A 23,679-nucleotide genomic window follows, 5' to 3' on the forward strand; every position below is an offset into this window, starting at 1 on the left:
TAATATCAAGTTGCTTACAGAGCCTGAAAAAGAAAGTCACTCTCCCTAAGCAACTAAAAACAATTCAGTCACAATTCAACCACACAATCTCAGTAAGGAACACAGGGATAATTCAGGATTGCCCTGTTCACACAATCTCAGCCACTATTTCATACTGACTTAAACATAAAAGTTTTATTTTTACCCCCAGCACCTCTGCGACACACAGGATTATTTGTTCTCCCTTCATTTTGTGGATGGGCAGCAGTGATCTCTGGGGAGCAAGTGGTAATGGCCCAAACATCCTATCTGAAATTTAGCCCTTGTAAGTCGGCCTTTTTTTGCATTCAAGTTTGCTTATTTTGCTTGTAACTCTAACACAGCTGCTGCTCTCTGGCTGTTGCAGCATCCCACTGGTTTGGAGCACCCAAAGGTGCTGAGGAACAGGACAAAGCAGTAAGTCTGATGCTGCTGCTGCTTTCCTCTCCCTTTCTCTCTGCACTTAAAGAGCTACACTCAACTGGACTTATCCCATGACAGCCTACTTAGTCTGCAATCACAGAATCAAAGAATCATTCAGGTTGGAAAAGACCCTTGAGATCATCAACTCCAACCATTAACCCTACTCTACAAAGCTCAGCCCTAAACTATATCCCCAAGCACCGCATCCGTATGACCTTTAAACACACCCAGGGATAGTGGGTGACTCAACCACCTCCCTGGGCAGCCTATTCCAGTGCTTGACCACTCTTTCTATGAAAAATGTTTTTCCTAATGTCCAGTTGAAACTTAATCCTGTTGCAGTTTGAGGCCATCCCCTCTTGTTCTATTGCTAATTATCTGTGAGAAGAGACCAGCACTAGTCTCTCTACAACATCCTTTCAGGTAGTTGTAGAGCAATGAGGTCTCTCCTCAGTCTTCTCTTTTCCAGACTAAACAGTCCCAGCTCCTTCAGTTGCTCCTCATAAGACTTATTCTGCAGGCCCTTCACCAGCTTTGCTGCCCTCCTCTGCACTTGTTCAAGCATCTCAGTATCTCTCTTGTACTGAGGTGCTCAAAACTGAGCACTATACTCAACATGTGGCCTCACCAATGCCAAGTACAGGGGGACAATCACCTTCCTACTCCTGCTGGACAGTGGGTTCCTAATACAAGCCAGAATGCCATTTACTTTCTTGACCACCTGGGCACACTGCTGGCTCATATTCAGCCACTTATTGGTTAGAACCCCCAGATCCCTTTCTGCTAGACAGCTTTCCAGTCACACTTCCCCAAGCCTGTAGCATTTTATGGGGTTGTGGTGACCCAAGTGCAGGACCTGGCATTTAGCCTTGTTGAAGCTCACACTGTTAACACTGGCCCAAAACAGCTAGAAAGCAACATGTTTCTCTTCAGATTACTTTCTCAGCACCCAGAGCTCAATAATTTGAGAAAACAGTGACCATCATCACAGCCATGTAACCGTAAGATTTCCTAACTAGTCAAATGTGGAAGGAGGATTGTTTTGGGCTATCTTTGGAAGGCTACAGGGAAGATTTGCCTTTGCTTGAATTAGAGAAAGCTATGTTTTGTCTTTGACTCTGAAAAGAATGTAAACACCTTGTAACCAAAGGAGAGAAACTAGGCAGAATTTGGTTGCATGTATTAAAATATTGTTTTGTTATTTTGACTTACTCTATGCCTTAATTACAGGCATGCCAGTAGAAAATGACTGAGATGTGACACGTGCCTTCTGATAGAGTCTATAACTTTGCTGTATAACAATGAACGTCTTCGCCTGCTTACGTCTCGTCCTGGAAGCTTTGCTCAAGGTGATTCGAACATCTACATAACAACAAATGGAAGCAGTGCAACGAGAAGAATAAAAAAAAAAAAAATAAAATCTGTATTGTAACAGTCAAAACTGTAGGTTTACTGTAGGTATTTCCTCAGTCATACCATCCTGCTCCTAAATCCTAGATAGTGTTTTCTCTATTTCTTTAAGACAGATCTTTCTGCAGCCTCTAGTTCTGCCATTCCAATCGTTCTGATTAGACACAAAGAGTAGTCCCTGCTCTTTGCACATAAATCTAATGCCTTAAGCTCAATGAAAATAAGGTAGTATTTACCTACAAAAACCACAGAAAATGCCATGTTGGAAGGGCTGCAGCACAGATTAGTTCTAGTGTACACAATACACGTATCCTAAAAAACAACAGATCGTATTCAGTAGAATAACAGTAAAGAAAGGGTGTTCAACAGACTTTCTTGTCTACAGAGCTTAAGGATTTGCATATAATAGAGTTTTTTGACTGAAAACCATTCTATCATCATTATCTGCTTGTTCCATGATTACAGGAAAAAAATTCTGTCAAAAGAGGGCCATGTAAACAAGAGTGCATTTAATACCATGCAAGCCCACTTTAATTTAAAAAAACTAATAGGATACAAGCTGCCAAACCCAAAGGAGATGGTTAAGCCCATACAGTTTGAAGTCTTTGGCTAAGATGATTGGACTGTGGATTGGGAAACAGCTAAACAGAGTTCAGAGATGCGATCAGTGGTGCAGAGTCCACTTGGAAGCCTGTGGCCAGTAGTGTTCCCCAGGGATCAGTACTAGGTCCAGGTTCTCCTCCCCCTCTACTCTGCCCTGGTGAGACCACACCTGGAATACTGTATCCAGTTTTGGGCTTCCCTAAGAGAGGGAGAGACAGGGATCTGCTGAAAAGAGTCCAACAGAGAACTACAAGGATGACTGCAGGACTTAACATCTCTCCTGTGAAGAAAGACTGAGACACCTGGGGCTGTTTAGTCTTGAGAAGAAAAAGCTGAGAGGGAATCTTATAAACATCTCTAAATATCTGAGGTGTGAGTGTCAAGATAACAGTCCCAGTCTCTTCTCACTGGTGTCCACTGATAGGATAAGGAACAGTGGGTACAAGCTAGAGCACAGGAGGCTCCACTTCAACACAAGGAGAGACTCCTTTAAGGTGAGGGTGATGGAGCACTGGAACAGGCTGCCCAGGGAAGTTGTGGGGTCTCTTTCTCTGGTGACTTTCAAAACCCACCTGGATGTCTGCCTGTGTGTCTGGCTTAGGTGATCCTGCTTTGGCAGGGGATTTGGACTCAGTGATCTCTGGAGGTCCTTTTCAACTCTGAATATTCTATGAACACTAGTGGTGACCAAGTGCCGTGTTTCTAGAACGGAGCTTTCAGACAACCTGACCACATTTTGGACATAAAAACTGCGTATTTAATTTCCAAGTAGGGTGGTAAAAATTCTAACTTTTTTTTAAACAATATTCAACTTTTCCTGAAACAGTGTATTTTAAAGAAGTAAGCCTGTTCTGTTGCTTCTGTTCACAAGCACCAGAAACTTTTAGTACCTGAAGAGTTTTGATCATCCCCTGCAGAGATGTGAACCAGCTCTATAGCATTAAGTACTACTGGATACAACACTGAAGATCAAAGTGGTGAGACTGTAATGAAGCCAGGGTAAGTCTTAACCCTACAATACTAAACAGTGTCATCTGAGCAGACCTGAGCTCCTCAGACTGCAAAGTCTTTCCTTCAGATGTGCTCATCAGTAATTCAACAAATAAATAAATACCACCCCCCCCCCAGCATTCAGAAGCCCATACTAGGTTAACAAACCTGCCAACCCACAACTTCGAAAATCAGTAGTAGGGACAAGGATCCCTAATACTGAAGCACTAACTGATCTTTACACAAAATGGATGCCTATTACTGGAAACTTTCTAGTTCACAAATCTTCAAGTGTTAAATCCAAAATACAGTAACAAAGAATTATTAATTCCTCTTATTTTTATGCCTGGCAACCATGCAACATAATGATATTTAAATACTTACAGGGTCTCTCAGCTCTTCATTGTCTCGAGTTGATGTTCGAGGTATTTTCACCGGGATTTCATCCCCACATTCAGTGTCTGAAGCATTTGGAGACTCTGCTAAATCAAGGAACTCATCTCTCTTGTGACCTCTGAACCTTATTTTGTCCAACTTCTTTAGCATGTTCAGCACTGCACTTTTCTGCTTTACCTTAACATGACGATTGGAGTCTCTGCAAGAAATGGACAAGCGTACATTAGAAAACTTGTGATAAACCTAAATACTGATCACTAACTGCTTCTAACCATCTTTCAAGGGGCTTTCTGCCATTACTGGAAAACCATGCTGCAGCTTACCTCTTCAACAGACATTTGTTTCCACAATTTAACAAATGCACAATTCGTTTTCCAGTAGTTGATAATTTACCACCCTCCTGCACTACTACAGCCTCGGTCTCAAGGGCCCAATCTGCACTGCAAAGGTTGAGAAGTCAGTTTCTAACAGGTTACTTGAAACAAAAACTGTCTGGTTGGCAAGTCCAAGTTCTTCAACTTGCTGATGCTTCTTATCAAAGACAAAAATCCACTAAGCTTCACAACCAATCCTTCAATTCCCAGAAAGCCTGCAGCAAAAGAGAGGAGGCTGTGGTGGTTTTAGGCTATGCCTTTAAAATTTAGTTACAGATTTTGAGCAGAAAAGTAGGAAAAAAAAAAGTCACTCACTATTGGGCATAAAAAGGAAAACAAAAGATTATTCTAAACAAATTCATTGGATAAATATCTACTATAAAACAGGCTGTACCAAAACAATTCTCTTTTCTATCTCTCTGTGCTTGCTTCACTTGGGAGAGACTAATCTGCTTTTCAGCTGACCTTGGCTGCATTGTTTAGTTAAGTCTAACCCATTGCTTTCTCTCTGCTCCTTTCTCTCTGGGGGGGGAGAGGTGGGGCAGCAGTGGAACGGCTTCCCTGGTCTCTGACCAGGGGGATTTTCGTGTTGTTTGGTAATTGTAAATATCTGTAGAATATTGTAAATACTGTGTATTTTGTACATAGTCATTGCATTCCATTGTTGAGTGCAGTTTTTGCTTGTAAATACAGCTTTCATTTCCTTCTGAGCTGGTCTGGCAAAGTTAAAGCTGGCAGAGAAACTTCAATCTACCACATTACAAAATATTTGGCTCCCAACGTGGGCGAATTGCTTGATTGATTCCTGCTCAGATTAAGGGGGCAAAATGAAGCTGTTTGGGGTTTTGTGATATATTCTGCTCTGACTGAATGCTGTACAAGTGGTGTATGTCAGCCATGGTTGATAAAATAGGTAGGTATTTGGCATACAACTGTTCCTTTGGTTTAAATAGAAGCTGCAAATGCTGTATGACCGCTGCTTGGGATTTCTGTGGCTAAGAAGTTATAACAACTTGACTGTAACTGTTTCTGCACAGATATATGAATTTAGTATTCCTGTTACAGAGGCTTATGTGAGCAGCTGGGACCCCAAAATGATTTATTTGCTGTGTGGGGATCTGTTATTGGCAATAATAGTTGTGTGCTTGTTGATAGATTGAGAGATATGCGCATCAAAAAGGTGTTCTATTTTTACATGTATCAGATGGAGACATCAGAGGGCTAGTTCTAATTCAAATGTGATGAGGAAGACACAGAAACAGGACAAACAGCCGGAAACAAGCAGGCAGAAGTTAACGGGAAAGCAGCTCTGAGTGAGATTGGCAGTAGTACTGGTGTTCAGCCAACAGGAGGGACAGGCGCAGCCCACAGTGCCAGTACCTAAGATGGCAGCCACAGCTTCACTGGCAGCCACTACAAAGGCAAAGCCTCTTCCACCTGCAGCAGCAGGAGCAGAAGCGAGTCCCACAGCAGCAGCAGGCCCCACAGTCCTGCAGAGACTAACATTAGGATTACAGGGACAGGCAACTCAAAAGGATGAGGATGGTGAGGATGAGGATGACATGCAGTCAGCTAATGCACCCAGACAGGAGATTAGGCCTGTAAGAAAAGATTACATTACAGGAGAAAATGAGCCAATTCTGACCTAGCTAGGAAGGTGGTACGATACAGGGGCACCTGCTTTAATGGTGAGGGACAAGTCAGCATCTCAGCTTGGAACCCTCTCGAAAAACAGTGGAATAGATAGGCATCTGCACAAGTGTCTTGGCAAGGTTTCTCTGTGGATGCACCTTTTATTGTCAGCTCTTATGAGGTACCCATCCAGCAATGATCTTCCATGGAACCCTAAGCCTTGGAACACCATGGATGAAGGAATTAAGCACTTGAGAGAGTTTGCTGTGAGAGAAGTGATGTATGGAGACCATGGTACTCTGAATCCTGATGAAATGCCTGTGGAAACAGGTCTTGCCAAAAATCTCACCAAACTTGCTCCTCCTAATTATGCTACTATTCTCGCAAGCAGAATTGTGGCAAGAAATTATGGGGGAACACCTCCCACTGTTGGCCATTTCACTGACCAAATGAGACAGTTGGAGGATAGTCTCACACATGTTTCTTTGGTCTCAGCCATTGAAACTCTGTCTGGAAAAACTTAGAATTGCATAAAAGAGCTAAAGGAGGAATTTAAAACCTCCATGTCCAAACTGGCACAAGGAGCTAATTCCAATTCTTCTTCTTCCAGATGGACACAAATTTCAGCTGTTAGAAACAGATGTCCTCCAAGGAGGCCATTCCAAAATGCTTACTGCTTCAGGCTAAGAAAACAAAGTACCTAGGGTCTATCAAAAAGGCCAACTGACATATCAGTGCAGAAGACCCAAACAACAACTAAAGATTGTTGAAATAGACAATAAGCCACATTCAAATGCACTGTCAAAATCATCCTTAAAATTACCACTACTGACAATCTTGTATATCCTTTGCCAGATTTCTATTACTCCCTTTGAGATGCAAAGAGGAATTATTTTATATTAGTAATTATTTCACAATTATTTAAAACTATCATGACCACAATTTTACTGCAAAAGAAATAGGGCAGTCAGCATTTTTGCAGACTGTGCAGGTGCCATGCCATCTGAAGTAACAAGAAATTCCCAGGACATTGCACTTCAGAGACAGCATTATGACATGAGCAATATATAAATTCTAAATCACAAATTGTACTGGGAGAAGCATTTTGTTTTTTAAAATACAATAAAATAAACTGCAATTCAAGTATATAAACTCATTGTAATGGTAGCTTTTCAAGACACTACACTGTATAATTTCTGATGTAAACCAGACCTACCAAATTAATCCAATTCAATGCTCTGTGTGTATCACAATGTATAAAAAAGGCCCCCAAATCCATTTATTACTGGTTTGCTATAAACTGCCAGAGCAGTAGCTTACTGGAGTAGCAGAACTGAACTAATTTAAAATAATAAAATAAATAGTTTTCTCTCCTACAAATTCTGTTCCCCAGCTCAGAGCATTCCATTTGTAGGGTGCTACAATGCTCTCTCAAATGAATTGTCACAGCAGTGAGAAATGGAAGCACTCATTCTTGTTACTATGGGTTTTCCCCTTATGGCAAACACTGCCCTCCTCCATTAGAAAACATGCTTAGCTTTACAGCACATCATCCTAGACACTGGTAGGAGATGAAAAATCCAAAGCAGATCTAGACATGTGTCACCAAGATTATAAATAAAAAGCAAGAAAGAAGATCCTTTTCCTACTGGCTCCCACAGCCTTTACACTTGGGGTAAACCTCACACAAACCTCTTTTCCACAGAGTTTTTCATCTCTCCCTGCAGATTCTCCACTTACCCTAACAGTCTGTCAGGGACTATTCACACCAAGTTCAGATCAGATAATTTCCTTCAATACCTGCCTTAGCCCACATCTCAGCAGAAGTTTATTAAGCACCTTTTACTTAAACACAGAAGTTTGAAACTAATATAAAGACCCTAGAGTGCAGTGGGGAGAGAAAAAAAAAAAAATCCAAACAAATAGAAAAAACAACCCACAAACCTCTTCCTTTATTAGAGACACTTAAAGCTGCAGCCTTTTCTTTAATCCTTCACTTGATCCACTTGCAGCAACTCACACCAAGGTTATTTTCCATGAACAGCTTTTCATTTATTACTTGTCAAATCTAAGTCAAAAATAGAAACACTTCTTGCTCATTCATTGACTATTTGATGAAGAAACTTGTCAGCTATCACAACCAGAAATATCTCTAGGCCCTACTATTAATAGCAACTACAGAACAAATGCTATCAGGGAAGTTTAAACCTCTGATAAGTACCAGCACAACTGTGCTCCCTTCCATCTGAAAGATTTCCATCTATGTTCAACCACTTTTACATACTATGCAAGTCAAATCCACAGCAAAGCAGTTGTAAATCAAACCCTTTTGTTCACCATCCATTCTGTCACTGCTAATGATACAGCTATTTGAAAAAATGATTATCACACATGAGTCCATATGAACAGTGGACAAGCACGCTTCCAAGCCTTCCCCATTGCCCTTGTGGATGGAGCAGTTAACTCAAAGCTGCATAAGAGTATTGCTGCCCTGAGCAGAACTAGGAGTCCTCAGCTTCTCCTGTTAAAGTCATGTTTATCCACTACTCCCCAAAGACCAGGACTGCTTCTGGGCCTCTTTTTATAGTCTGGCATATACAGCACTTCGATGGATGTTTCAAAGCCTGAATTCAGTCTTCCCCTTAGTGTGGACTCAAATTTACAGATCACACAAAAGTAGTGAGAAGAAACAAAAACATCTTGAGAGTCTCTAACTCTTCTCTTCAAAGCTCTGCCTTCAGGCAACAAAGAATGAAAGACCCCCAAGGCCAGTGAAAAGTCCCAGCAGTGTAACTGCCTAGGCTGGACATTGTTTGGGGACACAAAGTTCTAAATTCCAGTCTTCTCCTAAAATGGTTCATGCATTTCAGCCCAAGGTCACAGAACAACCTGGCCAGCAGACAAACTCATTAACACTTGTTTTTTTTTTGAACCAGTAAAACTGATGCAGCTACCTTAAGTGGATTTATCACCTAGTCTTTTACAAATGCCAACCTTTCTTTAAAGTACTAACATATCACTAAAGAAAGTCATCTTAAATTCTGTAATACAGAGCCTAAAAAAAGAAGGTGATGTCAGTGTCGATATTCTTAAGGTATTATTTAGCAGGTTGGTGCTTAGAAAAGGAAATAGTAAATAATCATTTTCCTAGACATTTAAATGCTTTAACAAGCTGTTATACAAAAATATCTGCTCAGTTATAATATTTTTAGACAAAATTAATATTGTTTTTGTTATTTGGCTCCCAGATTACTTACAGTTACATTAACCTAAGCAAAAACTTAAGCTTACCATCAAGCTCCTATAGAAACTCATTATCTGGCCTCCAGCCAAATGCACCATCTAAAACAGGCCTTTTATATCAGCAGCTTCCTCTTGCAAATACTACTTCTTTCTTTTTTTTTTCAATAAGGATCAATAAATGTGGAGACATTTTGTCAGTTTCTCAACAGGTTTTGTATTATATGAGACTTCAGTGAAATTTAGATTATTTTTTAGGAAGCTTTTCCTAAACCTTAAGAGCAGAATCTGACCTAGAATCAAATTTCTTGTAAAATATAGTAATTAAGTATCAAAATACTTGGTCTACCACAACAGCTATTCATTTCCTCACCCTCTCCCAACTACACATCCACATCCTGGACTCAGCCTGGAACTTACAGCTGAACTAGCTGTTTCTAGTAGCTTCCCAGACCAGCAACATCCAACTAACGTGCAGTTTTGCACATGCAGAACCCAAGAATGAAAATACAGACCTACATCTTCTGTTGCCCTCAAACTAATCATTAAAGAAAATGTGAAATAACAAAAATAAAATATTGTTAATCCTGTGTGTTGTAAACACTCATTTCACAACACTGTCATACATGCTCTGCTCTTGCACGAGCGTTGAAGAGGCTGGGATGCAGAAGAGAGGAGAGAAATCAGGGAAGGGCAGCAGTCAGTGTATCGCAGCTGTCTGAAATCCACCTTAACTTGCCCCAGGTTCTCCTGCAAGTGGGTTATAGGTTTTGGTTTCTGTTGACGCATTTAGTTTTTATACAAGAATACACAGAATATATGTACACAGCTTGGTAGACCAGGCAGAAATTGAACAGCTAAACCTTCACATGTGCTTTCACAGTATCACAGTATAACTAAGGTTGGAAGAGACCCCAAGGAACATTGAGTCCAACCTGGAGAAAGGATTCTGCTTTGCAATCCAGCATTTCAGTTTTCCTTAACTCTCAGCAAAATGCAAACCTGACGGACAAAGTCCAACAACATAGCCCCAGTAAGTGTTTATCTGGAGCCCAGGGGAAAAAAAACCCAGCAAAACCAAAAAGTGACATCATGGATGAATTTCATCTCAGGTCAAAATGGCCATAGAAGATTACAACACAGCAAAGTAACCCTCAAAGCACCTGTGTTCCTTTTGATAGAAAAACAGCATTTCAGAAAGTTGAAGATGACATTGGAGTTGAAGCAAATCTAGCTTAGCCTTCTCATCTTTACACTCCATCTCCTTCACATCCTCCTTTCAATCTCAAAATGTCTTTCTGCAGGAGCCCAAGGTAAGAGCACTGTCTGGTACCCAAGAAAAGCCAGGCTCTGTGTGGATACTGACACAGTGTCAACACTGGGATGTTTTGGTCTCGTTATGAGCAAGGTATGGTACAGACAGAGGAAAGTAACAGGATTACATTATTACTTCTTCACTGAAATACTCCTCTGTATTATTATACAGGAGTTGACAGGAGAGCAAGAAAACAGCAAGATATACTCAGGCCATCAGCATACCAGCTGATACCGAAAACAAAGCTTGGAGTGTGTTTTTTTTCTGAACATGTCTAACTAAAACTGAAAGCTTCAGTAAATGTATCTAAGCCTACAACAGATTTACAGTCCAGCTCTATAGACTGCTCTCTGGAAAGTTCTCTCTTTCTATGTGATTTTTTTTTTTCACCCCAATTTCTCATTTTAAGAGACAGATTCTCATCTCAAGTCACTGTATGAACATTTTGTACTTATTAATATTTAAGAAACTAACCAGAGAAAGATCAACCGACTACACTTGAGAGCCCCTTGTCTGCTCAGCTTTTCTTCCCCGTCACACACATCTTCCAAACTGCTTTCCAGAAGGCTCATGTCTTACTCATAGCATCTCTTCTTGAGCAACAGGAAATGGTTTTATATAGAGGAAAGGGATGCCTTTTCAAAAAACTTTACATCAAGATCAGCTTAAGCCATTTAAGCACACAGAAGGGACACAAGCCTCAGTCAACACAGCCTTTTCAGGAACAGTGCCCATGTGAGACTTCAATCACCCAGGATTAAGCAGTATGTTTTCTGTATAGATTGATATAATTATTTCTTATTGTAATCCAAGATACAGCAATACTTTGAGTCAGGTGGACTGGTCAAGAGCAGCTTACAAACACTCGCCAAGTTACAAGTGTTGTGCAAGTGCCCTCAAATTCTGACACCCACAAACACGCAGGGCCTGACCTTCAGAGCCGAGTTCTCCCTATGCTCAACCTATCACAGGTTCATCTTGGAATTAGTCACTACCTTAGCATCACAGTCTGGTAAAGACTTCCTCCAGCTACGTCATTCTTGGCCCCAGGGTCATGCTATGACGTGATGCATATACAGAGCCAACTGTTCTCTGGTTTTGAGTAACAGCTACTAAAGGCTCCAAATTCTTTCAGGGTCAGGAGTCCTTAAAACTCTAGGTATAGATTAGACTGGACAGGGATAGACTAGGGGAATAGATTTTTTGGGGTATTTTGTATGAGAAATTACATCATCAGTGAGGCTACCTATGTTTCGAGAAATATTATGCTTAGCAATTGAGGCTTATTTTTTCCCTGAGTTTAAAAGGAGATGAACAAAAGAAAATCCCACTAGAATCACCTCCTCTGCATTACAAACTGCTGGCAGAAGCAATATTTCATTAACACAGATCAGAAACAAGCAGAAATTTTTGTTTCAGTGTTTCAGGCTTAATTAGATGCAGATATTAATTAAGCATCAACTCTGAAACAATTTAAAGTTGTCCACTGACTGAGGGAAGGAGGGGAGAAAAAAAGAACAAGTGAAAGGCTGTGTAACATGCACTATGGTACAACACAGGGACTGGAGACAGAAGTTCAACATGCCAGTCTTGACTGCCAGGGGTAATGTTGTCACAGCAACCATAATGCAGCTCCATGAATATACATTACGCTAAAATCTCTTTTTTTCCAAAAGAGACTAAATGTCATTCAGCTCACAACATGAAGCTGCATGGGAGATGAAACAGGGGTTTACAATAAGAAAAATCTCCAGCTCGGCTGCTGCAGACAGGAGGGGTTGTGGGAAGAGAAGGAAGACAGAACATGGCATCATGGGGCTGTAGGATGCCTCAGCCAGAGGGCACCTCAGATATATTCAGCAAACATTTTAAGGCAGAGGTTCTCAAAATGAGCTTCTCAATCCCTGCAAAGTTTCAGACCTGCGCAAAAGGAAAATTGTGGGTGGAGGGGCTAAAAAAAAAGTCCAGACACGAAAACAAACAGCTCCAAACAATACACATGTACCAATACAGGTCACAAACCAGTACATAAAGAAACAAAGTCAAGGGTAGTGATTATTTCAGCTGAGTAGCTATGGGAGTTGTACTTTGTACTTAATCCTCCACTTAATGTTATACCAGAAACATACCTCCAAACCACTTCCCCAAATGTGATGACACACTGTCTTTCTTCATGATGCCTAAAATTAGCAAGCTTCCTTAAATTAATTCCTCTGTAAACTCCTAAATTGTGAATTTTAACTCCAAAAAATGATAAAGCTCATTTTTCACTCAAAACACCTGTGTGGGGAGCAGGGGGGGAAACTTTTACTATGCCATCAGCAGAGCACACCAGAAACCCTGCATTAAAATGAGTGTGTCTGCAGAAAGAAGCTCAAGCAGCGCACACAGAGTGGAGGATTTATCAGTTCAAGACAGTGAGCAGTTAATCAGCATTGGTGTCTGTCAGCTACTCTACCTAGCACTGGGAGATGAGTAGCATGTCATTACAGCAAAAAAAATAACGTATCACCCTCCAAGTGAACCCCTCCCTTCCTGGTCACCCACTGGGTTGCATCCCCTCACTGCATAACTATTATGACCACAGATAAGCCCAGCCAAATCTGAAGCCCACTTGAGCACAAGCCGATACCAAAAGGATCAGCCCTGTTAATTTCTGCCATGGCCTTCATATCACTTGACCACTCATGCAGTTTACCAGCTTGTTGCTGATGCAACTAATTTTTATGTTTGTTTTCTGGCAAGGTCAGTCTAATGAGAGCAGACAGCTATGCAGCCTCACTTGTGGTTGTACAAGCTAATAGAGCTGTCCTGCCTCCTGCACAAAAAATGTTTCTGATCACAGACATAGGGAGAATACATCCTTTAACAGCAGTCACTTGCACTTAAATCAGGTTAAATGACTACAAAGGTCCACCCTGAAGATAGGGTTTATGAAGCTGCTATGATGCACATTTCTGAAACTGGTCACACACCAGAGCTTCAGTCCCACCTTCTAAAAGGATGGGGGAAGAGCTTATCACAGCTTGGCATTGACAAAAGGCCTTTTTCTGGTTCCTCGCTCTGAATTTTGTCTACTAGTGAGGGAGCTGCAAGTTAAGACAGGAAGATGAGCATCAGCAGCTCAGCAAGAACCTTCACGTGCAAGACAGTTGAGGTCTGGCTGCAAGAAAGCAGGGCACAGAGGAAACACTGCCGTAAGTAAGCACCACAAGTCCTGCCCATAAAAAAACCCAGAGAGACATGGGGTGACAGATTGAGGGAAGGAGAAAACATGACTAACATAGGCCAAGATTAGGCTATCATTGCATACACCTCTTGACGTTCAAACATAAGTGTAAGAAGCCTAGCTTGACATAGCCTTCAGAATGAAGTTGGGCTTTAACGATCTGCTTTAAAAACAAACATTGAGTCAGAAATCCATGTACTAGCATTCTGATTAATAAGTTTATTACGGAAGGTGAACACTGTTTATAAAGTGTAAGTCCTACCAACCCTAAAGAATTTTAATTCTACTCCTTCAAGTGAAAAAAGGCAAGTTATTAAGGCCAGCGCAGCTATACCTGTTTGATGCTGACTGTGTTTTTCACAATCTCAACAAGCATGGACATCATGACAAACACAGATAAATCAGATAATAGAGATACTGATAAAAAGAGACATTGTGGAAATTAACCATAATCCAGGCTTAGAATAAGACACTTTCAGAACAACCTTCCAAGGTCCCCATAGAATGGCTTGGACCTAGCAAGCATTTCTTTGAGGAGGCCCTCAACAGCAGAAAAATACTCCATCTGCTCAGGAGGACTGCTCATAGCTCACCCAGCAACCTTCAGAAACTGAACCAAGGTATACAACAAGGTGTAGTTTTGAAGAGTGACTACGCTGGGGTTTTTTGGGGTGGGGTTGGGTTTTTTTTAATAAAGATTTCACATTGCCCATCATTAAACAACAAAACACACACAAAACAAAAACACAACAAAAAACAAACAAGATAACTAAGAAGTACACACTTCAGACAGGACACAGCTCACAGCTAACCTAATCTCTGCTGACCTCCATGCAGAGCACATACCCACACTGAGCAAAGCCATAAAACATAAAGTAGTTACTCCAGTTAAGTTTCCCATGCATGCTTGTCTTTTCTCCCAAATTTTATTACTTCATTAAACCAATTTTGTTTTGCAAACAAAACCAGAATAACTCACCACTTAAAACGCTCAACATTGACGCAAATTAATTCCAGCCAGCAATCTTAACCCGCTCATCTCCAGACACATGCAGAGCAGTTCAGCTCTTCTCCTTTGTCAGCATAGCATACGTGGCTGCATGCATGACTGACAAGAGGAACTGGGAGGAAAGATGGAGACAGGTATCCATATTCTATTAGCAATTTTGAAGCGTCCTTAAATCATACATAGACTTGAGGAAAAGTAAACAAAAAAATCCACAATTTCAAGAAAACAAATGGTGTTTTAAGTGTATAAGGAAGGTACAAAGCCTCTTCAAAGCATGTAAACCAGCCAACTGAGGCTATTACCATAAACTATCCCAGTTCTTACTAATTTGCCCATATATGTAGGAAATTAACATTAATGGTGCTTGTTATATCCTACTGCCTCATAACTGTAGGTGGCCCAAAAAAGAAAATTAGAGGCAGGAGTTAACAGCTACATTTCTGAAGTAGCCTGAAGAGACTGAAACAAGGTATCTCAGAGGAAGTCTTTATATAAACCAGGACATACCAACATCCCCAGCACCCCTGTTCTGCCAAGGAGGAACCTGATGTTGGCAGCACCACTAAAGTTAAGTGGTATTTCCCCCAAGAGAAGCTAACTCCTCTCTTGATAGTGTCACATGAGCAAGGGTTCCACTGTATTTCAACAGAGAATGTACTGGACTCAAGGAAGAGGCAGAAAAAAAAATGTTATGCTTTTTGATCCCAAACACTGGATCACGTGTGAATCCAGTGGTTTTCACACTTAATGGATCAGCTCTTCAGTTTACAAACAAAGTGCTCTGTTTCAAAATAAAGTATTTTCTTGTCACAAAAGACCAGAAATACACCATGAAACCTACCAGGCTGCTAAGATGATACAAAACCCAGTAACCCTAAATAACAACCCGGCACATTGCTGAGCCTTCACACTTGAAATTAACACAAAGATAGCAGGATAGTTTAATAACAAAGTGAAAAGAAAACATAGGAGAAGAAATAAGATTACTTCAGTCATCATTTCAATCAGACAAAGCAACTAAAAAGCCAGCTACAGGATGGCATTTACATCTGCCTCTAAGACTGGGATGAAGGCCAGAATTACACTACTTGAGCTGACGGGTTTGTTTATGCAATGGCACTTCAGTTAGCAATGATAAAGGTCTAAAGGTTGAAGCACTTTAAGAAAAAGAGCAATAAACATACAGTATATCTTAGCAATTATTGTTGGGGTGGGGATGGAAGGGGCACACCCTCACCTGCTCCACCAGCCCACTTCACCTGTGCTCATTACAAAACTTCCTAAATTCACAAAGGAGATTTCTGCAGACATCCGACTTTTCTTTGTCCTGCCACTCCTAAGAAATTGTTTGGGCTTGCAAGGCAAAGCTGGAGAGAAGACAGGGGTGCCTCATGGCAGGGCTGTGAGGTCACATCAGCAGCTTAAGCCCAGAAACTACCCACAGATCTCCAGGAAAAAAAAAAAATAATAATAGTCCATATCCTACTGATAGTCCTGCCAAACACTTCTATTTATTGTAGAATACAAAAATCTTCAGAAACTAAACAGCAGCTTTAATCAAGGACTGTTCTGGGTTTTGTTGCTGTGCTCCACAGCATACCCTTCATTAGCCCTTCAATAGCTGTATTGCAATAGTGTTAGGATATATAATTGTTTTCCTTTATTATAAACAATATGGCAATATTAATCAAAATATTAGTAACCTTTATTAATATGGAAATTGCCAAACATATCAGAAGGTTTGACATACGGTTAGAATATATTTACAGTGGGAAGGTACGGTATTTGGGCAACTACAACAATTGGAACAATTTTATGCAAACCAGGAGGCACTACCAGAAAGAGAATACCCCGGGAGTGAAATGGCACTCGACCACAGTGGGGGCATGGAGACTCAACAAGAACAGTTATGCCAAAGAGGCAGTTAATTAATTACTCACAGCTGGTTGTACACAGGTAGGGAGTGCTGCTGCTGTGTATTAGAGGCTTTGGGGCGCTCTCATGCGCCAGGCACGGCAGGCCGCCAGCAGGAACGCCACGCGGTCTTCAATGGCTGGTCTGGCTTCAGCGGACAGCGTGCTGTTAGCGACACTTCTTCGCAACGGACACGGCAAAATCCTGGTCACAAGGGGAAGCAGGCTTGGTTCTGACCCCTAAACTCGTGGCTTCTCTGGTAGCGTGCGGTGTATATGCTCGTGGCTTTATCCCAGGCGCTGGACCAGGCAACTCGAGACAGTTTCAAGCCAGGCAAGGTCCAAGCGGGTTCAAGCATGCAAGGCTTGAGCAAGGCAAAGGCAAGGGTAAGCAAGGCACAGGCAACTAGAAATCAGCCTGTATATAAATCTTGCCCAAGAATGATTGGACCAATAGGGCATGAAACCAGCACATAGTTACCCAATGGGAAGGAGTTCTGCCAGGCTGTGGCCAGAACACATGCCCTTACCACAGATACACGGTTGTTTACCAGACATGCATGGTCCTGTCCCCTTTGTTCCACTTCCTGCGTTACCCTGGCTTTTTGCAGGAAGGAGGGGGAAGGAGGAGACCATGTCTAGACGCCTTAGTGTCTTTCTGGGTTTGTGCTGGGGCCGTTTGGCTCTATCATGACAAATAAGCAGACTGAAATACACAAAGAGCTACAACCACTCTTTCAGAAGAGGCAGCCACACAACCCAGAAGACACGAAAGCAAGTTTTCCTGAACTAGAAGACTGTTTCCCAGTTTGCAGAACAGCCTCTAGGTGCCCAGGAATCATGATAAGCTGGGTCAAATTTGTGTACAACCAGTCATAACACTTTTGACTAAGAGCTCACACATTTACAGAAAAAAGCCTCTAGATTTTGTATGTAAGTTAACAAGGAAGAAGAGGTCAGACTACTTCACGCCGGTGTTCTCACATGAGGGTGCATACAAGAGCCTGTGGAGGATAGAATTTGTCTCCCTTCAAGAATGACAGGGCTACTGAATCTCATGCAACTGAGTACCTTTAAATAAAGACACATTCTTTAGCTGACTGGCTATCATGTGAGCTTTCCTTTCTACCTTGCTAGGCAGAGAGCTTTACTCTCCCCAAGGTGCAGTAATAATACTCACATTACTAGTTATGACTGCATTTTGCAAAAAAACTTCTACTTTAAGAGTTGAATCTACTGTTTAATCTTTATTTAAAACTAAGAAGTTATTTCAAATCATCAACTTTTAGGAAAGAAAATCTGCATCATGATCTACTTCAAGACTTGGGGTCTGGCATTTCCTCCACCAGAAACCTATGTGCTTCCTTAGCACCATTTTTCAACTTGTATTTCAGATAACAACCAACCTGTGGTCATACAATCATCTTCAAGATCCAACTCCCTCTTAGAGTTTCCAGTAAGTATTTAACTAAGGTTTTTATCTACTTTTCTTCTGACTTTACAAGAAGTATTAACTTCATTAACAATCAAACTGCTGAATGAAAAAAACCTCTAGAAAATGACAGTCTAACTAAAAAAAAAAGGCAGACACCTTTTTTGTGTCAATCCATTCTTGTGCTGTACTTTCATATTAGCACTCAGATAATATCATGAGCTTTCAGACAGCTGAAAAGAAAGCAACCTTCAAGGTAAAATAAATACAGTTTCCTTGAGACAGTAAGGAGTACAAACTGCATGGAAAGATCTTCCATGACTTAACAAAGACAAAATGTCACCAACAATAGTCTAATGAGTCACAAACAGCTTAATACTTAAAAGTTTTATCTCTAAATGAAAGAATATTTACGTGATTTCAAAGTATTAGCAAAAAGCCCAGAAAACTAGTTTTGAAGAGATCCCATAGTATCCATCCAGAATAGCTGTATGCATGCAAGTGAAATCCAAAACAGAGGCTGCACACAACCAGGCTTGCATTTTACCAGGAAAAAAAAGATTGAAAATGCCAGTCATTGTTTCTTGTTCAAAAAGCATATGCTGTCCCTGCTCGGCTTGAACAGAGGGCTGCCAAGGGCCAGAGAGCTTTACCAGGCAAATTCAAACTGCTGAACAAAGTGAGCTCTACATTTCTCCTATAAAATATTCCAAGAAATGGCATTTCTGCCTCACTTGTTTTCAATGTGTTGTTGTAGATGGTAAGTGATACGGCATTAGAGGAAATTGTTGTTGGCCAAGCTCTCAAAATGGGGAAAAGTTGCTACTGGAAGAAACAGGAAAAAAGCAGAATTAGCTTTAGAAAAGTGTTACTTGCTGTAAAAATGTTTCTTAATACAGTTTTCTAGGGAAGTCAGAACTATTATTCACTTTGGCTGGTTATTCTCATAATTGAAAGCAAAAAGAAAAGCTGTTGAATGCATGTGCCTTGATCAATCCTATAAGCAGCTGTGGTAGGGAAGGAAGGCAAAAATCCTTCAACATAGGCCCAGACTCTTTAATAAGCATCAAAAGCTATATATTGAGATATTTTTTTTCCCAGAGAAACAAAGCCAGGACTAGATCCAGGTAATCAGAAATAAACCACAGACCTAATTTTTACAGTGCTCTTAATGTTAGTTTTAATTACTGAAAGTTTCCAGGAAGCTCTCACAGCTGAAGAAAATCTTGTAGCAGCTGGCAGTTCTCTTAAAGGATCAATATGCCCAGCCAGGTGCTCCATGGCTCTTTGGATATTACATTCCTCATTGTACAATTCCAGGTGATCGCATAGAGCTGCTGAGATCATAGAGGTTTACACAAAACAGAACCATACTACATTTTCGTAGACAAGGTGGTCTCAGGTACTTGGTGATACCTTTAGGGTTGCCTTGCAGATTAGCCCTTTAAGAAGAATGTGAAGGTCATAGATAAAAGCACTGCAGAAGTGCAAAAAATTGATCAAAGTGGAATAATGCCTAGAGGTGGTTTAATGCTTTGAAAAGTCAGACTGCCTAAAGAACATAGTTATACAGACTCCATTTATTCCTGTTTCTTGTGATAGTATGATCCCTGCAAGCTGACATGAGACTTGGAAGTTTACAGAGCTGGGATTTACTATTATCTCATGATCACAGTACAAATCACCCTAATGCTAGTCAAATGAGGATGTTTTGGATGTGTGCTGCTCTCAAGTTCCACACTTCACATCTACCTCTGCCTCATACAAACAAGATGGCAGCTGCTCAGAATCAAACCTCTCAGCTACATGCAGAAAGAATCAGCAGCCAGGATCTTCAAAGATAGTACTTGCAGATAACTCCCTCAGCATCACTCCCTGTCTCACAAAGGAAAAGGTGAGCAAATGGAAAGATGAAGAAAGCCTCAAAAGGGAGTTCAGAAATACAATGCAGGACTATACATCATCTTGCACCTTGATTTTGAATCAGGTAGCCAAAATAATGTTCATCAAGGGCCATGCAAGTGCAAGGAACATCACTCTGAAGGTGCAGTGCATTTCACCTTTGAGTGCTGAACATGGTATTTTTTCTGTTGCAACACATGGTATCTTGTTGCAATAACTGTGCATCTTACAAATGCACATCTTACCCAGGCTACCATTCCCTTCACTCCAGAATGGGATTATGGGTATTTTCAGACTGGTCTCCTCTTTGCTGCTCACATCTCCAAGGTTCAAATTTCTAAGGCTCAAATTGAGCATGCCGCTCTCTAGCCTATCCAGAAAGCATGAACTCACTCAGTTTCTGGCTGCATGTTGTCCCTGGAACAAAACCCACTACTGATAGAGGTCAAAACTTACTACTGGTAGTGGTCCCACAACTACAGGATTGTGCAGAGAAGTAGCTTGTGCCCCAAGCACAGAACTGTACAGTTCTCTAGACTCATATCTGGAGTAAACTGAGTCACCAATCCTGGGTATGTTTAAAGGTCATTTGGATACGGTGCTTAGAAATATGGTTTAGGGGAGAACCTTGTAGTAGGGTTATTGGTTGGACTTGCTGATCCTGAGGGTCTTTTCCAACCTGAATGTTTCTGTGATTCTGTGAATTTAGACATCCACATCAATCCTAATATAACTAGGAGGGCCCCTGAATTCTAGTCACAAACATCACCTGGCCCTACCAAAAGATCCTTATTCAGCTCATAGCACAACATCATGGACTATGCATGGCATTCAAACTATATTTTAAGAGATCCTTCTCTAGAGGATCACATTTCCCCATCCCTGTGGCTGCAACACTGCTTAAATACTGATGAAAGTTATAAATCTACACACCTCTCTAACCCTGCTACATTTCCCCAGGAATTACAACACATCAGCTTTGAAAAGTGCAGCAAGTTATTTTAAAAAGCAGTTGCTGTGCACACCTGGGAATGCAGAGATGAGATCCAGAGAGGGGAAGAAAAACATGCAAACCATTTCCTGAATGTGTAAGGAACGTGGACCCTCAAGTAGTGAAATCCAGTGAGAGGCTGGATGACTTTTTTTTGAAGATAGCTCTGGAGTTAAAACTCCTAAGAATCTCTTCTGCATGCACATTTCTAACTTGAAGCAGCTGTTTTTCAAAATTGAAGCTAATGATAAAACTTCAGGTTGTGAAATAAACTCTGCTTTGAACATGTAAAGATGCTTGTGTATCCTTCCCTGGTACTAATTTTCAGACTCTGAGAATTGGTTGGTTTCCAAACCAGTGAAGTTGAAGTGCATAAGTACATAAGTAATCCAATACCTGAAATTAATATTGAAGGAACAAATGACTTCTATAACATGGTAAAAAATGCCCAGCATTAGTAATGCCAGATACTAACACAAACTGCTGACAGTCCTATCAAGACCCTCCGATAAGACAGTTTTAGCAGTTGGAAACTAATTGCACTCAGTCACTAATTGCATGCATTGGGCCAGCATGGAGTGCATGGCTTTGTTCTCTTTAATTAAGGTAAGTATAAACCTCTCCTATTATGCAGTTACTTTCAGGGAAGTACTATGGAAATGTAAAATGTGTCTATTAACCATTATATTTGAACATACAGAAGGCAAACAACTGCTAGCTGCATTTTCCAAGTAATTTTGCAATACTCTTAAGACATCCTAAAAAACATCCTAACCAACTAAGCACATCTAAGGTATATGGGAGGGGACACTCAATAGTTAATAAATGAGTGTCCCTTCCCATTGAGTTTGATGACAATTTCAAGGATAAAGTGGTATTTTGTGCTTTATGATTTTTTTCTTGTTTTCCTGTCTCCTTCCCCATCCAGGAGCAGCATTACACTAATAGCATTACACCTGAAATGTTGACCTAAAAATAAAAACCTTGTTTACAACTTCTATACTTAACATCCACTACAGTTACTATAAGCGCATACAAAACAGATGTGGTAGAATAAGGAAGCATCAGAACTTCACTCAGTTTACAGACAGCTGCTCACCTTCAGGCATGTCACAAGGGAAATGCAGCTGTACAAAGTGTCCAGCCCCGCTGGAGTATAACACAAAATAGGATGGCTGCTGCAGAACCAAACCAGCCCCCAGCAAGGATATGCCCTCACATAAGTAACCAAGCATTCACACAAAACTGACAGAAGCTGTTTAAGACAGCAGTCCATATGAACACAAATACCCATGAAACTCAGCATCTAATGATTACACTTAGTAGGCATATGTAGTCAAACCTAGTCATAAATCCCTTAAACACAAGTCAAAGTTCTCAAACCTGCATGGATGGGATCAGGAAAATACTGAAGTACTTGTAGGGTTTTTTTTAAGAAGAAACATGAGCTCTTGCTCAGTGAAGCTGCAACAATGACTTCCTGTACCACAGTGACCTCTCAGACCGGCACCCTAAAATTAATGCTCAAATTTTATTTTAGAAGTTTCTCATTTTTACAGCAATGTGGAAATGTGAAGCCATAGCTGGAGTACTGTGTCCAGTTCTGGGACTGCCAGTACAAGAACCACAGTGAAAGTCCAACAAAAGGGCCACAGAGGGGTTGGAGCAAAATGTGAGCAAAGGTTGAGGGAGCTGGGTCTGTTCAGTTCTGAAAAGAGAAGGCTCAAGGTAAGGGGAGGGATGCAGTTGTCTTATAAATGCACATGAACACCCGCAGGAGTGTGCAAAGACACTGAAGTCAGACTCTTGCCAGTGGAGCCCAGTAAAAGGACCAGGGGCAATGGGCACAAACTGAAGTCCATCTGAACATCAGGAAACACTTTTTTCTACAGTGAGGATGAGCAAGCACAGGTTGCCCAGGAAGGTAGCGGAGCCTTTACTCTTAGATAGTCAAAAGCCACTTAGGTTGGGCCTTGGCAATCTCGTTTAGATAGCCCTGCTTGAGCAGGGGGGTGGATCTAATGACCTCCAGAGGTCCCTTTCAACCCCAACCACTCTGTGATTCTGGGAAACAGACTAGATTTCTTCAGTTACTGAGACACTTAAAACAAGTTTTACTCTAAGTTTGATGCATTCCTGTATCTACATTCTTCACAGGCTATCACAAAACTGCATTAACTTCGGATTTGTCAGAAGCTGCAATTAACTGGAATTTCAATTTCCATTAAGATGCAGACACAGCTTTTAAACTAAAAAAAAAAAAAAAAAAAAAAGAAATTTTAATCATTCTTAAGGAATGTTTAGAAAATACCACTGCAGGGGTGGGGAGGAAGAGGGAGACATGGTTTCCTGATCAACACAGGGAATATTAAATACACACAGTAGGACAAGATGCAAATAATTTTTCTCACACACACAAAAAGGAAAATAATTGCATCATTTAAGCACCTCTGAAGATCTGGTCTTGTAAGCCATGGAATTCAACTTATTGCTTCCAGAACGTGCACCAAGATAAAGGATTGGATGTAAAATAGAGGACTGGAAAACCAGCAAGAGCAGTCCTAATCACAGGTATAGTGATTTTGGTTTGCAAATAGTAACTGTTCTTTCAGTTTAGTCAAGGTAAGAAGATTTAGTCTGCAAAAGAAACTGTACTATTATGGTGAAGGAAAAACATCCAGAACATCCTTTGTGAAGACTGCAAAGCCTGTTAATATTTATGAAATCTGGCTTCAAAGACTCCTTCATTTTCTTATGCTGCAATAAAAAGCAGCACTAACTCACTGAATTTTAAGGCGAGTT

General features: G+C 40.9%; 1 protein-coding gene across 3 annotated transcripts in view; it reads right to left on the reverse strand.

Moving 5' to 3' along the window:
* GRAMD4 (GRAM domain containing 4) overlaps positions 1-23,679 on the reverse strand; it is a 78,695-nt gene that overhangs the window by 50,284 nt on the left and 4,732 nt on the right. For 2 of the 3 annotated variants that reach the window (XM_054178152.1, XM_054178153.1), the window contains exon 2: positions 3,829-4,039. In XM_054178152.1, coding sequence (XP_054034127.1) covers positions 3,829-4,039 — 211 coding nt within the window. Of the gene's footprint in view, positions 1-3,828; positions 4,040-16,579; positions 16,665-23,679 lie in introns of those variants that run through there. The other variant, XM_054178154.1, reaches the window with a different exon arrangement.

This window comes from Dryobates pubescens, chromosome Z (genome assembly GCF_014839835.1).
Source record: "Dryobates pubescens isolate bDryPub1 chromosome Z, bDryPub1.pri, whole genome shotgun sequence".
Classification (NCBI taxonomy): Eukaryota; Metazoa; Chordata; class Aves; order Piciformes; family Picidae; genus Dryobates; species Dryobates pubescens.